The sequence below is a fragment of the Saccopteryx bilineata genome, chromosome 3 (genome assembly GCF_036850765.1).
Source record: "Saccopteryx bilineata isolate mSacBil1 chromosome 3, mSacBil1_pri_phased_curated, whole genome shotgun sequence".
NCBI classification, from domain to species: Eukaryota; Metazoa; Chordata; class Mammalia; order Chiroptera; family Emballonuridae; genus Saccopteryx; species Saccopteryx bilineata.
The window spans coordinates 158,682,413-158,696,516 of NC_089492.1; the positions used below are offsets into that span (position 1 = coordinate 158,682,413).

The 14,104-nt window shown below is 37.1% G+C and overlaps 1 protein-coding gene across 2 annotated transcripts in view; it reads right to left on the reverse strand.

Annotated features, from left to right (window-relative positions):
• Positions 1-14,104, reverse strand: part of SLC9A4 (solute carrier family 9 member A4) — a 72,567-nt gene that overhangs the window by 10,227 nt on the left and 48,236 nt on the right. For both annotated transcript variants that reach the window (XM_066267893.1, XM_066267894.1), the window contains exons 9-11: positions 8,199-8,307; positions 3,208-3,339; positions 2,059-2,146 (exon numbers count right to left, since the gene is read on the reverse strand). In XM_066267893.1, coding sequence (XP_066123990.1) covers positions 2,059-2,146; positions 3,208-3,339; positions 8,199-8,307 — 329 coding nt within the window. The remainder of the gene's footprint in view (positions 1-2,058; positions 2,147-3,207; positions 3,340-8,198; positions 8,308-14,104) is intronic.

Consider the following 14,104-nt stretch of genomic DNA (forward strand, 5'->3'; position numbering starts at 1 on the left):
AAATTTTATCTAATTACATCATAATTACTCAAAAGTTTGACAATAACCCAGTGATGGTAAAAGTGTTCAGAAATTACCTTTTTCATAGACTGTTGATGTAAGGGTAAATTTTAATATGTCATTTTTTTACCTAATAATTTTATTTTTAGGAAAATGTACTAAGGAAATAATTGTTTATTTGTGCAAAAATCAGTGAAAAGTGATTCAAGGCATTTATTTTATTTATATATTTCATTGATTACATTCATTAGAAATTGGAAATACCCTGACCTGACTGGGCGGTGGCTCAGTGGACAAAGCATAGGACTAGAATGCGGAGTACCCAGGTTCAAGACCCCAAGGTTGCTAGTTTGAGTGTGGGTTCATCTGGTTTGAACAAAGCTCACCAGCTTGAGCCCAAGGTTGCTAGCTTGAGCAAAGGGTTACTCAGTCTGCTGTAGCCCCACAGTCAAGACACATATGAGAAAGCAATCAATATATAACTTAAGGAGCCACAATGAAAAATTGATTCTTCTCATCTCTCTCCCTTCCTGTCTGTCCTTATCTATCCCTCTCTCTGACTCTCTCTCTCTCTCTGTCTCTGTCAAAAAAAATTGGAAATACCTTAAATATTTGTCAGTAAGGATTTAGCTAAATAAGCTATGATGCTTTTGTATAATTAATTCTTATTAATTCATTTAAAATGATCAAAAGTTTCATACCTATTAACATGAAAATATGTTCACAACATGTGGTTAAGTAAATTAAACAATTTGTAAAAGTTATAAAATAATGACTACATGACATTTTTTTTTGTCATTGATGCTGGTGTGTTTGTGATTTCTTTTTCTTTTTTTGTATCATGTATATGGTTAGGGTAGGAATCAGGATAGTGTAGAGGTAATTATAGAAAGATTTATACCAAAATAGTCAATAGTGATTATATCTGGGTTTGGAGGTTTCAAGTACTTTCAAATTCCTTTGTACGCTTTTCTATACTGGTTAATTTTGTTTCTATATCAAGAAAGTTTTTAAATAAGAAAATAAATAAGGTTAATTTCAAAGAGTAATTATATTCATTCTTCAAAGATTTAATTTTAAAATTCTGTCTTTAGTTTATTTGAATTTACAATGTAACTTAAACTTTTGAAAATTTAGGAAAATTTAAATTACTAGCATACATGCATACAAATGTTAAGAGGAAAATATTTAATCAGTAAATTTGATGAAATTATTTTAGCAAAGTTTAAACAATTTGCAAGAATTCCAGTAATTTTTAAACCATGGATGAATTCTGAAACTTCAAAAATGTGCCCATTTTTTGTTTCTCTAAGATAGGACTCAACAAATTATGACCCTCGGACTATATTTGGTATGCTGCTTCTTTCTATATGGCCTATGAACTAAGAATGATTGTTACATTTTATTTGTTTGTTTGTTTATTTATTTATTTTTAGTGAGGCTGGGGAGAAAGACAGACAGGGACAGACAGACAGGAAGGAAGAGAGGTGAGAAACCTCAAGTCATAGTTGTGACATCTTAGTTGTTCATTAATTGCTTTCTCATATATGCTTTGATGGGGGTTTGGGGGGCTCCAGATGAGCCAGTGACCCCTTGCTCAAGCCAGTGACCTCAAGTTCATGCCAGCGACCTTGGGCTTCAAGCCAGTAACCTTTGGTCTCAAGTTGGAGACCTCGTGCTCAAGGTGGATGAATCTGAACTCAAGCTGGATAAGCCTAAACTCAAACCAGCAACCTTGGGGGTTTGAACCTGGGTTCTCATCATCCCAGGCCGATGTTCTATCCACTGAGCCACCAGCTGGTCAGGTGATTGTTACACTTTTAAGTTGTAATAAAGAATTAAAAGAAGATATTTCATGATAAGTGAAATGATAGAATTCAAATATCAGTGTCCATTAATAATTTTTTGATTAAATTAATAAATAGTTGTTCTTTCTTTCTCTCTTTGGTCATAGAGGTACCTATATTTTTTACTTTGCATTTTGGCCCCCAAGCCCCAAAATATATACTATCTGGCACTTTACAGAAAAGAGGAAGAGCAGCCAGACAGGCGAGTTACCTTTGAACTCAGCAGCCTCCTTATCTCTCCTTGCTGGCTGAGTATTGCTATAGGGAAAGGAGAGGTAGCGGATATTTTTGGTAGCAGTCTGTGGAAGACAAAAAGAAATCAAAGCAGAGTCAACTACTGAAATTTGGACTTTTACATGGCAAACAAAGTGAAGAATACAGACCTATACTGTGGCATCTTATTTGGATTACTGGTTTTCAGTTACTTTTGTTTAAAAAACAAACAAACAAAAAAAGGAATATATTTCCTTTCCTTTTTGTGATAATAGACCAGTGGTAGTCAACCTGATCCCTACTGCCCACTGATGGGCGTTCCAGCTTTCATGGTGGGCAATAGCGGAGCAACCAAAGTATAAATAAAAAGATAGATTTAACTATAGTAAGTTGTTTTATAAAGATTTATTCTGCCAAACTTAGTGAAAACATAACATAAAGTACTTGGTAAGTAATTATTATTATGTGCTTTAACTTGCTGTAACTCTGCTTTATAAATTTTATAAAGTAAAGTTACTTCCCTATTTTATGTCACCATTACTGTGGAACTGGTGGGTGGTTACAAAATTTTACTATTAACAGAGATACAAAAGTGGGTGGTAGGTATAAAAAGGTTGACTACCCCTGTAATAGACCATTATAAACCTCTCAAAGTTATTCCCACAGCCTTGCTGAGATTAGGGTAGAGAGGAGGATCTACTACAGACCCAACCTCTATCAAATAGTCCCAGCAAGATTGGTTTGATATGGCCTCACATAGACTGACTCAGATGCTCAGTGGGTGGGATGGAAATAAAGCCAAATACCTTGGCAAAAACAACATTCTCCCTGGGAGAGATGTAAGCTTCTTGGAGCCAGAGGCCTTGGTCTACAGATGGCCCCTAGCATGTTCATTACCTAGTCACCATGGCATCCAGTCTAGCCTCACAGCCCAGTAAGTATGTTGCAGATACTGACCCATCTTAGAAGACAGATCCCTTGGGTTCCTAAGACCCTAGAGCTCAAGAAGGATACCCAAGTATGGTGTCTAGCAAACCATTACTTTTGTATTCCTCTGTCAACAAGGCAGTGACTTTATTTGTTTAAATACCAGTGGTAGTCACCCGAGGAGGCCCTGTGCAGGCACTCTCCACAGTCCCCACCTTACCGGTTTTCCCCATGGCAGGCTGTGGCCTTTCCTCATGCTCTCCCGAAAAGTGTTCTGGCGACGAATCAGGATCTCTTTAGCTTGCTCCTCAACTGTTTTGAGTTTGAGGTTGTATTTATTGTAGGAAAGTGTCTATAGAAAGATGAAATGTCAAATATGAAAGGTCATCTCCATTATAACAGTCAACCTCAGGAGGCTATGAAACTATCACAAATTAAGACTACTGGAGCAAGAATGCAGCATGGAAGTCATCTAAGCATTTTCCTTAATTACAGGGGAGCAAGTTGTGGCCCCAAGAAGAATGGTCTGTGATCAAGGTTACCTTTATTGGGACAGATCTGTGGTTGGAACTGATGCCTCACAGATCACAAAGCAGTGCTCTCTATCTGTACTATCTGTCTAATGATCTGCCCCTTCCCCAAATACCTACAGGCTTTGGCTTCTCGGTGTTCACACTGGCTTCTCTTCCTAGGTTGTGTTTTTTATACTAGGCCAGTGGTTACTGAATTTAGTTAATCAAGAAAATGTCAAAACTACTTTGGAAATTTCTATAAGATTGCTATATTTTTAAAATCTTTTTACTTAATGATTTTAGCAAGAGAGGAAGGCAGGGGAGAGAAAGAGAGAGAGAGAGAGAGAGAGAGAGAGGAACATAGATCTGTTCTTCTATGTGCCCTGACCAGGGATTGAACCAGCAACCTCTGCACTTTGGGATGATGTTCTAACCAATTGAGTTATCTGGCCAGGGCAGGTTGCTATTTTTTAATTTTGCCAACTAAAGATACACTTTAAAAATCAACCAAATACATCATCTTGGATAAAAAATATTCCTTCAAATTAAATCAATTTAGCTTTATGAAAATCTTCTTCCTGTTTTTTTTTTTTGTTTGTTTTTTTTTACCAAGGCTAGTGCAAACCTGTGTCCAACACCAGTCTTCAGATAGTTACAAAGTGCTTAACTGGAACTTTACCTCTCCTTTCTTTTCAGTCTAGGTTTACTAGTGAATACCCTGTTTCCTGTGGGTCAGTAGGTCTCTTGGATAATATAATCAGGACTGCAGGCACTATCATTCTTGGTTAACAGATGCTTTCATACGAATATTCAGTTCAACAGCAAGAAAGCCAGTGCTCTATGTGCCAGATGCTGTAGTAGACATGGGGTTTTTAAAAATAGATAAATTAGCCTGACCTGTGGTGGCGCAGTGGATAAAGCGTCGACCTGGAAATGCTAAGGTCGCCGGTTCGAAACCCTGGGCTTGCCTGGTCAAGGCACATACGGGAGTTGATGCTTCCAGCTCCTCCCCCCTGTCTCTGTCTCTCTCTCCCTCTCTCTCTCCTCTCTAAAATGAATAAATAAAATAAAAATTAAAAATAAATAAATAAATAAAAATAGATAAATTAGAATTACAGTCTTCAAAAGGCTTACAGTTTACTGAGGAAGTTAAACAAATAAGTATTTACTGTTAATTATTCAGGCAAGTGATAAGATGTTGGGGTTTAAATTGGGCAGGGAATTATGGAGGATAGGCAAAGGGCACTCAATCAGTCATTTATTTGGGTTCTTAGTATACATAAATCCAGTTAAGTATTTTGTGGCCTTTGTTATATATTAACTAAATAATAGTTAACAAACTCTCATAAAATAGAACTTGTCTAAAAATATTTCCATAAAGAAAATATATGTTGGGAATAAAGGAAGCAAAGGTGAATTAGCAAAGCCAGCTTTCTCCTTCTGCTGAAGGGAGGTTTTTACCAGCCCCTCTTGACTGATTAGCCAATCTGACAAGAATGTGTTCAAAAAAATTGATTTTTAAAGACAGTTTGAAATATGGATTTTATCCACCATTTCTAATGATAGAACTCAATGTGAATACATTTTATACATTGAGATATTAAAAAATGACACATAACATTATCATAAAAATATTTTCAAAATAAGCATGCAGAATACTGAGACAAACTCTTATAATTTTTCATCAATGCTAAATTCATGCAAAACTGGACTCAAGGTGTGTGATTACATACTGTATACATATATCTGCATACACACATATATGTGTTTGTGTGTTTAGACATACGTTGCTAGTAAAAATTCCCTACACCTTGATTTGAAGTAAAGTTGCACTTTAAGAAAAATTTGAATGAATTATTTTTCTATTTCACCTCATATCACATTACTCAAGTGCTTGTTCCATTTGCCTGTCTTCAGGGAGCATAGTAGGCCCTATGAATATAATGCATATTCAAGTTTCTTCCCTCTCTTTCCTCCCTTTCTGCCTTTTAATTAAAGAATTGTTGACTGTTTAAAACCTGTATTTCCCTCTAAAACTTGAGCTTTATGGGATAAAGATGTGTATTAAATCTTTGCTAAAGGGAACTGAAGTTAAACAAATTGTTTTCCTCCTTTGAAACTATATCAAAATTCTAAGTGTGGTCTAATTGTTTTAGCCACCACCAGGACTGCCCATCAGGCTCTGACTTATCCTTAGGGTCTGGGCTAAGGCTGGTTTCTTCCCTTGTAAATTTAGGGTGTCTGTCAATCTCCATCCCCACTGTATTCCAAAGCACTTCTGCTCTGATTGTCCCAATGAGAACCTCCACCAGTAAAGAGCTTCAACTGATCCACAGGTGAAGATCTTGTACTAAATGTGCTGAGGAATGTAGCTGCAAGCCCAGTGGAACAGATCTAGCAGAGTGAGCTCAGTTTCAGATCAACCACAGTGGTCCCCAATCTTTCTGGGCCACGGACTGGTTTAATGTCAGAAAATATTTTCATGGACTGGCCTTTAGGGTGGGACAGATAAATGTATCATGTGACCGAGACAAGCATCAAGAGCGAGTCTTAGATGGATGTAACAGAAGGAATCTGGTCATTTTTAAAAAATAAAACATCATTCAGACTTAAATATAAATAAAACAGAAATAATGTAAGTTATTTATTCTTTCTCTGTGGACCGGTACCAAATGGCCCACGGACCGGTATCGGTCTGCGGCCCGGGGGTTGGGGACCACTGATATACTATACTAAAATCCCCCTATACCCTTTCCAGCCTTGCCCAGTAGTAACTCCTGACTGTCAACATGGCCTTCAAAAGGCTTATTTCAAGATGTGGACTGTGAGAAAGACATCCTGACTACCAGAGAGGCCTAGTGACCTGTCATCCAGGCTAGAGACCTACAGATATCATCTTTTGTGACAATTGTCAACATTATAGATTGCCTACTAGAAATACAGCAGTCAAATCGCTGTCTTGGGCATCATCTTTAGAGCTGTTTATTCTCCGAGAATAACAGAGGACCGTGGTAGAGGTGAGAAGTCACGTGACCTATGTAGAAGATAGAGTGAGAAAAGCAAGAAAGGAAGGGGAAGAACTACTGAGTTTCACTTTCAATTTTTTTTTTTTTAAATTTTTTTATTTATTCATTTTAGAGAGCAGAGAGAGAGACAGAGAGAGAGGAGAGAGAGAGACAGGGGGGAGGAGCTGGAAGCATCAACTCCCATATGTGCCTTGACCAGGCAAGCGCAGGGTTTCGAACCGGCGACCTCAGCATTTCCAGGTTGACGCTTTATCCACTGCGCCACCACAGGTCAGGCTTTTTTTAAAATTTTTTTTTTTTTAATTTTTTTATTTATTCATTTTAGAGAGCAGAGAGAGAGACAGAGAGAGAGGAGTCACTTTCACAAAGTAACAAAAGTGGAGGCAAAAGACATCTCAGAGGCTTGAAAGGACACATACGCAGAAAAGGACACAAAAATTTAATGGACAGTAACCTCATTTTAACTGAATTGGAGACTCACGATCTCTATTTCCATTTCTGGACCTTTCCCTAAATTCAACCTTCATCAACATGGGGAAAAGACTGAATACCCCTGTGAGCTCTGGTCCTCACTAAGCAGGCCTACATTCTCTAAACCAGGAAGTTCTTAACTATTTAGCTAAGGCAGAATGTCATAGACTTACAGAAACAGTTTCACTTGGAATGATTTGAAAGCTCTTACATTTACTCTAAGTGTTCTATGACTGCTGCTGACCTATATTTCTTCAGCAGGTGCACAGACTTTCCATGACACATTCTGCTTAATCACTGACCTTTCAAGACAGGAAACTAGAAACATTCATTTTCATTGGATCTTATACATATGGGGCCATAGAAAGTGCATTGGGTAGGTAGTTGGAAGACCTGAATTCTTATATTAATTTTGTGACCTTAAAAATTTCAGATAAACAACTTCCCTAATTTTCTGCTTAAAAATGAAGAACTTTGACTAGATGACTTTTTATGACATAATCACAAAAAAAGAAGGTCTTAATAAAGAATTCACTTATAATCATACTCAAGAATTGGGAAGTTCAACTGAATACTCAAACTTAAAAAAATTCTCATTAGAGGACACAATGGACAAAATCATTGGACAAAATCAAAGTTTCAGAAGGACTCACCCACTGACTCAGGAAATGTTCTTACTGTGCACTTTGGAACAGTTCCCAAGTGCTAGTATAGACTCCATAACTTTTTCCAAAATTGAAAAATAATATGCCTAACATATTTCCTCTTATAAAGGCTTTCAGAATTGTAGTCTTAGTATTCTAATCGAAACCATCTTAATTTTCTGAGTTCTATTGCAGTCCATCAGAAAGAGACAACTTGTTGACTGGGTGCCATCTTTTTTCTGTGGTGCAGCGGGTGAGCTCCACCACTTGTCCTCTGGAGGGAGAGGGAGATCTGCTGATTCTGGGAAGCACCAATTTGCAGGACTGAGGGCAGCCTGACCCCTAGGGCCAGCAAGTAGATTTGCATTTCTTTTTATACCACAGGTGCCAATTTTGCAACAGAAATGTAACAATTAACTTTCTGTTCTCCAAACTAAGCAGGGAGAAACTGTTCAACAAAAAGGCTGCCTTAGAGAAGATAATGTGACCAAGAACTGATTCCTGAAGGATTAGTTTCCAGAACAGGCAACAGGAACAAGTCAGATTGCTAATACACACCCTTTGTCGGACTTGGTACATGTTGTGTGTCAGAATGTCCTTCATGGACTCAACATCTTCAGGGGAAAGACTTTTCATTCCATGTATCCTCTGGGCCCTGGAAACATCACTGGAGGGAGGCAAGCATTAATTTTTTTCGTGTTGGCAAGAGTGCCACAGAAGTGTCAGTGTATTTGTGGGCATTCTAAATTCCAGAACCCTTGCTTTTACATAATCTTTCCTTATTGTTTTAGTAAGTTAATGTTTCTTAACTTACATTTTGAAAAAAATATATAGTTTCTTTGCCTTTAGCTTTCATGTGAAAAATATAACTCATTTTTAAAAGGGGGTTTAAGGTGGTGACAAACTAGTAGATTTTTTTCTCTCCATATCTGCTATGAACAAACATGTATAAAATACAATTAAAAGCTAATTATTAAAAAATAAAAAAATAAATTTTTTAATATCACTGGGGAACAAATTTTTTTCATTTTCTGTTGCATGAGGTTTTAGAACTGTTTCTACATATTTCTGCATCACTGATTCCAAATCTGAAATCTGTTCTTTGATGTGCATGCTCTAGTTTTCATGCAATTTTAATTTCTTTTTGTTACAGTTAATGGCATGCATTCATTTTTAAATTGGAGTTCAAGGGCAATGACTCTTGGATTGAACATAACCACAAGGCAATTAATATTTTACAAACATCATTTTTACATAATTGTAGTTGTTTTTAAATGTAAAAATTATTATCTGATAAAAACACCATCTTATTTTTTTTTAAGATTGAATCATGGCTTCTTTGAGTAGGCGTAAATGTAAGAAGAGTCCTGACACCTTCTGTTATATATGTGGCTCTTACACACTTCAACGTCAAAGGCTCAATATTTCATCATTTGTGACACGTACATATATTGCCTATTTTCAAGTTCCCCTTGGCGATCAAGACAAGAATTGGGATCCTCATATTATGTTTCATAATTGTGAGGAAATGCTTCGTGACTGGACAAAAGGAAAACACAAAGGAATGCCTTTTGGTATTCCCATGGTTTGACGTGAAGCTAAGGACACAGCAGTGACTGTTATTTCTGTCTGATCCATACAAAGGGCATTGGCAAGAAAAAATGGCATATGATCACATATGCTAATATGCCTTCAGCAATACAACCTATCCCACACTCTGAGACACTCCTGGTTCCAGTTTTCAATGGTTTTATTTCTTCTAAGGATGAAGAAAGTGAACATGGTGATCAAGTATATTTTGATAAGATGCATGAGGAAATAGTTGTAGAATCTGAAGGATCTTCTTCTGATGCCAAGCAGTCATTAACCCCTCAGCAGTTTAGCCAACACGAATTGAATGACTTAGTAAGAGATTTGGGCCTATCAAAGAAAGCAGCTGAGTTATTAGCCTCCAGGTTTCAAGAAAAGAATGTACTTCACTGGTCAGCTAAAGTATCCCGTTTCAGGAAGCATGAACAAATTTTTGTGGACTTTTTTTCCAAAGACAAACACTTTGTTTATTGTCATAATATCAGTAGTCTTCTGAGCCAGCTAGGTGTTACCACTTACAGTCCAACAGAATGGCGGCTATTTCTTCACAGCTTTAAATGGAGTCTGAAATGTGGTCTCCTACACAACAGTAATGTTTATGCAGCGGTTCCAATTGGTTATTCAACTCATCTGTGAGAAGATCATAATGACATAAAAATTGTCTTTGACATTCTGAAGTATGAGGAGCATAACTGGATCATTTGTGTGGATCTTAAAATGGTAAATTTCCTGCTAGGACAACAGAGAAGTTTCACAAAGTATCCTTGCTTTCTGTGTTTGTGGGACAGCCAAGCTCAGGAGAAACACTGGACATAGAAGAAGTGACTGAAACGTGAAGCTCTGGAAGTAGGGATGCAAAATATTGTGAATGAACCTGTAGTTAATCGAGATAGGATCATTTTCCCCCCACTTCACATCAAACTTGGCTTAATGAAGCAGTTTGTTCAGGCTTTGAATAGAGAAAGTGAATGCTTTCAACATATTATTTCTGCCTTTCCTGCCTTGTCTTTCAAGAAGATAAAAGCAGGTGTATTCGATGGACCTCAAATTTGAACCCTCATACATGATGAAGAATTTGCCATGAAGATGAATAAGGAGGAGAAAGCAGCATGGCAGTCTTTTGTGGCAATTGCAAAGAACTTCCTTGGCAACAAAAAAGCAGAAAACTATGAACCTCTGGTTCAAAGGATGCTGTTGGCTTTCCGCGACATTGGATGTAACATGAGTGTTAAGATTCACTTCCTGAACAGTCACCTTGATAAGTTTCCTGAAAATCTTGGCGCTGTTAGTGATGAGCAGACTACTGCTGGAGCATCAAACGAGATTGTCCTCAACAAGTACACAAATGCAAGAGCTACAAACGCAAATTTTTGCCTGAATAGAATTTAAATAAGTTTTGCGCAAATTTTATGATTAAAATAAGTGTTTTAATATGTTCTATTTTGAAATTATAGACAAATTCTGATGCAATCATATCTTTTAGTGTATTAGTGTATTTACTGCATTATATAAATTATTATATTTTCACAAAGATGATGCACAAGAAGACATTCTACTTCATTATGTTAAACTAAATGTTGAAAATTTTACAATAAGATGTAAACCTAAAATCTTGAATTTCAAAAAAACTAAGTTTACAGAGAAAAACTAATGTCAGATTTGAGATCAGCACACTCGAATTAGGTAAGAACAAGTGTTTTTGTGGATGCAACAAAAATTTTGTTCCCCAGTGTATTAGATTTAACAGAAATAAGATTATTCAGTCAAGGCTGATGCTTGATTAGATCTGTATTTACTTACCATGGACAAGTGACAAACAGCTCATGGACAGCAGCACTATCCACATACCACATTTTAAGTAGCATTAAGCTAAGAATGTTAAATTTTTATGAATCCTTTTATGAATACATCTAATGGGATTATTCCTTTAGAGATTTTATCTTTGGTTAAAGAATATTGTGAGAAACTATTATCACATTTTACAAAGAGAATTAGAACATTTTCACCATGGAAAAGCCAGACCAGTTCTGAGATACTGGGAACTCTGAGATTCTAGAAACATTTGAGTGCTAACTGCCTTCACACTTACTAGCTCCCTACATTTTCCTCTACCATGAGCCCTTCAACCCCTGGAAAGGGTTCTAAAACCAAGTCATGCTCAGGTTAGCAGTTATGCACAATTGTCCTCAGAGGATTTCAAAGTCATAACATTGCTGCATGCAGAATTTGTATTGACAAATATATTTCATTTCAAGCATTTGAATTAGTGGAGGTAATTTCTGTTATTATTGCATGAGTAATATATGTTCACTGTAAAATGTAAGAACTAAAAAAAGAGAAGAAAAATTAAATCCATCTTTTAATACTATTCTTTCTATTCAAATCTTGCTATATAAACCCTGACAGAGTTTTGCTTTTATTTTCTTCTCTAGCTGTAGCCCTTCTGAATGCCAAAGGGCACTGCTGTGCTAATATCTGCTTGCAAAGGTATTGCAAGGGTAATGATCTTAGGGTAATGATCACTGAGATGAGTCATTACTTGTTTCCATACAAGCCACTTTTAAAGTATTTTTCCCAAGCATTGGTAACAATATTGCCATAAAGAGCAAAGACAATTTGTGAGGAATGTACAATTGGTAAAAGATTTTTTAAGGACTTGAATACTAGGTATCACAGTATGCCAGGACTTATTTAGCAATGCTATCTATACACTGACTAGTCCCCTCTCTCCATAATCATTGATATCAAATTTTCCATATCTTAGAGCTACAAGTGTCAACACTAGATATTCAGTTACCACCCTTGGTAAACTGAACATTATTAAAAGGGCATTTCAACTTAACTGTTTAACTGTTCTACAAATAAAATGTATTCTGACTTAGACACCCACACAGTCCCACAATCTGCACACATTCCTTTATTATAGTAGAAGTGATCTACTGCTAAGCAGAAAAAAATCCCAGCTAATTAAACAGTTTCATTTTCTGTATTCATAACAAACCAACCAAATAGGAAAAAGTATTGGTAAAGGAAATGTTAAACTTCAGACAGTAGTAGACCTAAGTTGGTACACTCTATGGTTTGTAATTGATCACCTTGGAAAGGATCAAACTTAATTAATTAAAAGTCCATTCAGGTTGCTGGCTGGATATGTAATATAGATATCTCCAATGCATCACTTCTCAGTGGTACACACAGAAAAGCTGCAGCTATAAAATTATACAAATGAATTATTAATTTGGGCAAGGTAACATCTGGAGTTTTCTATTAGCAGAATCATCAATGAAATCATATGAGCACAGGAAAGATACATCCTTAGAAAAATGGAATGTTAATGATTTCTTGATCAAAAAAGTAAAACAATAAACTGAAAGATCTTTATTACTTGAACCTTCCTTCATTATCCATAAAGAAATCTCTTGTCACCTGTAATAAAAGTCCTATGGTAATTGAATGCTTATTAAAATCAAATGGGAAATCTGAATGTAAATATATTTGAATAAAAGGTTCACATTTTTTTTTTTTTGTATTTTCCTGAAGTTGGAAAGGGGGAGGCAGTCAGACAGACTCCCGCATACTCCTGACCAGGATCCACCCAGCATGCCCACCAGGGGGCAATGCTCTGCCCATCTGGGGTGTTGCTCTGTTGCAACCAGGGCCATTCTAGCGCCTGAGGCAGAGGCCATGGAGCCATCCTCAGTGCTCGGGCAACTTTGCTCCAACGGTGCCTTGGCTGTGGGAGGGGAAGAGAGAGACAGAGAGGAAGGAGATGGGGAGGGGGTGGAGAAGCAGGTGGGTGCTTCTCCTGTGTGCCCTGGCCGGGAATCAAACCCAGGACTCATGCACGCCAGGCCGACGCTCTACCACTGAGCCAACTGGCCAGGGCCCAAAAGGTTCACATTTTTCTAAACTTTTATTTTAATTAGATGCCATAATAATGTTAAAATGTTTCAGTTTCAAACATTATAGTATAAAATCCAGTAGATGCCATAGTATTAATTCCTTAAAATCAAATATGTCTTCACTCATTTAAAAGAATCCAACCTCTTTTAATTCATGAAGTTCATGGGAAATATATGTTAGGATGACTGAAGGATGTGCCCACAGTAAACAATGGTGCCCAACAGCTCTTCTATGAATGCGGTTGCTTAGTGTCTTCCTTTTTTTTTTTTTTTTCATTACATTTATTGGGATGACTTAAGAAGGTCAACAAATGAGCAACATTTAGAATGAGTAAAGAGTATCAGTGCCTGACCAGGCAGTGGTGCAGTGGATAGAGCGTCAGACTGGGATGCGGAGGACCCAGGTTCGAGACCCCAGGATAGCCAGCTTGAGCGTGGGCTCATCTGGCTTGAGCAAAGCTCACTAAGCATGGACCCAAGGTCACTGGCTCGAGCGGGGAGTTACTCAGTCTGCTGAAGGCCAGCGGTCAAGAGAAAACAATCAATAACAACTAAGGTGTTATCAAATATGAGAAATCAATCAATACGAGAAAACAATCAATAAACAACTAAGGTGTCACAACGAAAAACTGATGATTGATGCTTCTCATCTCTCACCGTTCCTGTCTGTCTGTCCCTATTTATCGCTCTATCTGACTCTCTCTGTCCCTGTAAAAAAATAAAAAATTAAAATAAAAAAAAAGAAGAGTATCAGAAAGCCTGACCTGTGGTGGCACAGTGGATAGAGCATTGACCTGGAATGCTGAGGTTGGCAGTTCAAAACTCTGGGTTTGCTCAGTCAAGGCACATATGAGAAGACATCAATGAACAGCTAAAGTGAAGCAATTATAATCTCTCTCTCTTCCTCCTTCTCTCTCTAAAATCAATAAATAAAGTCTTAAAAAAAAGAGTATAAGAGAAGAAGGCCTGACT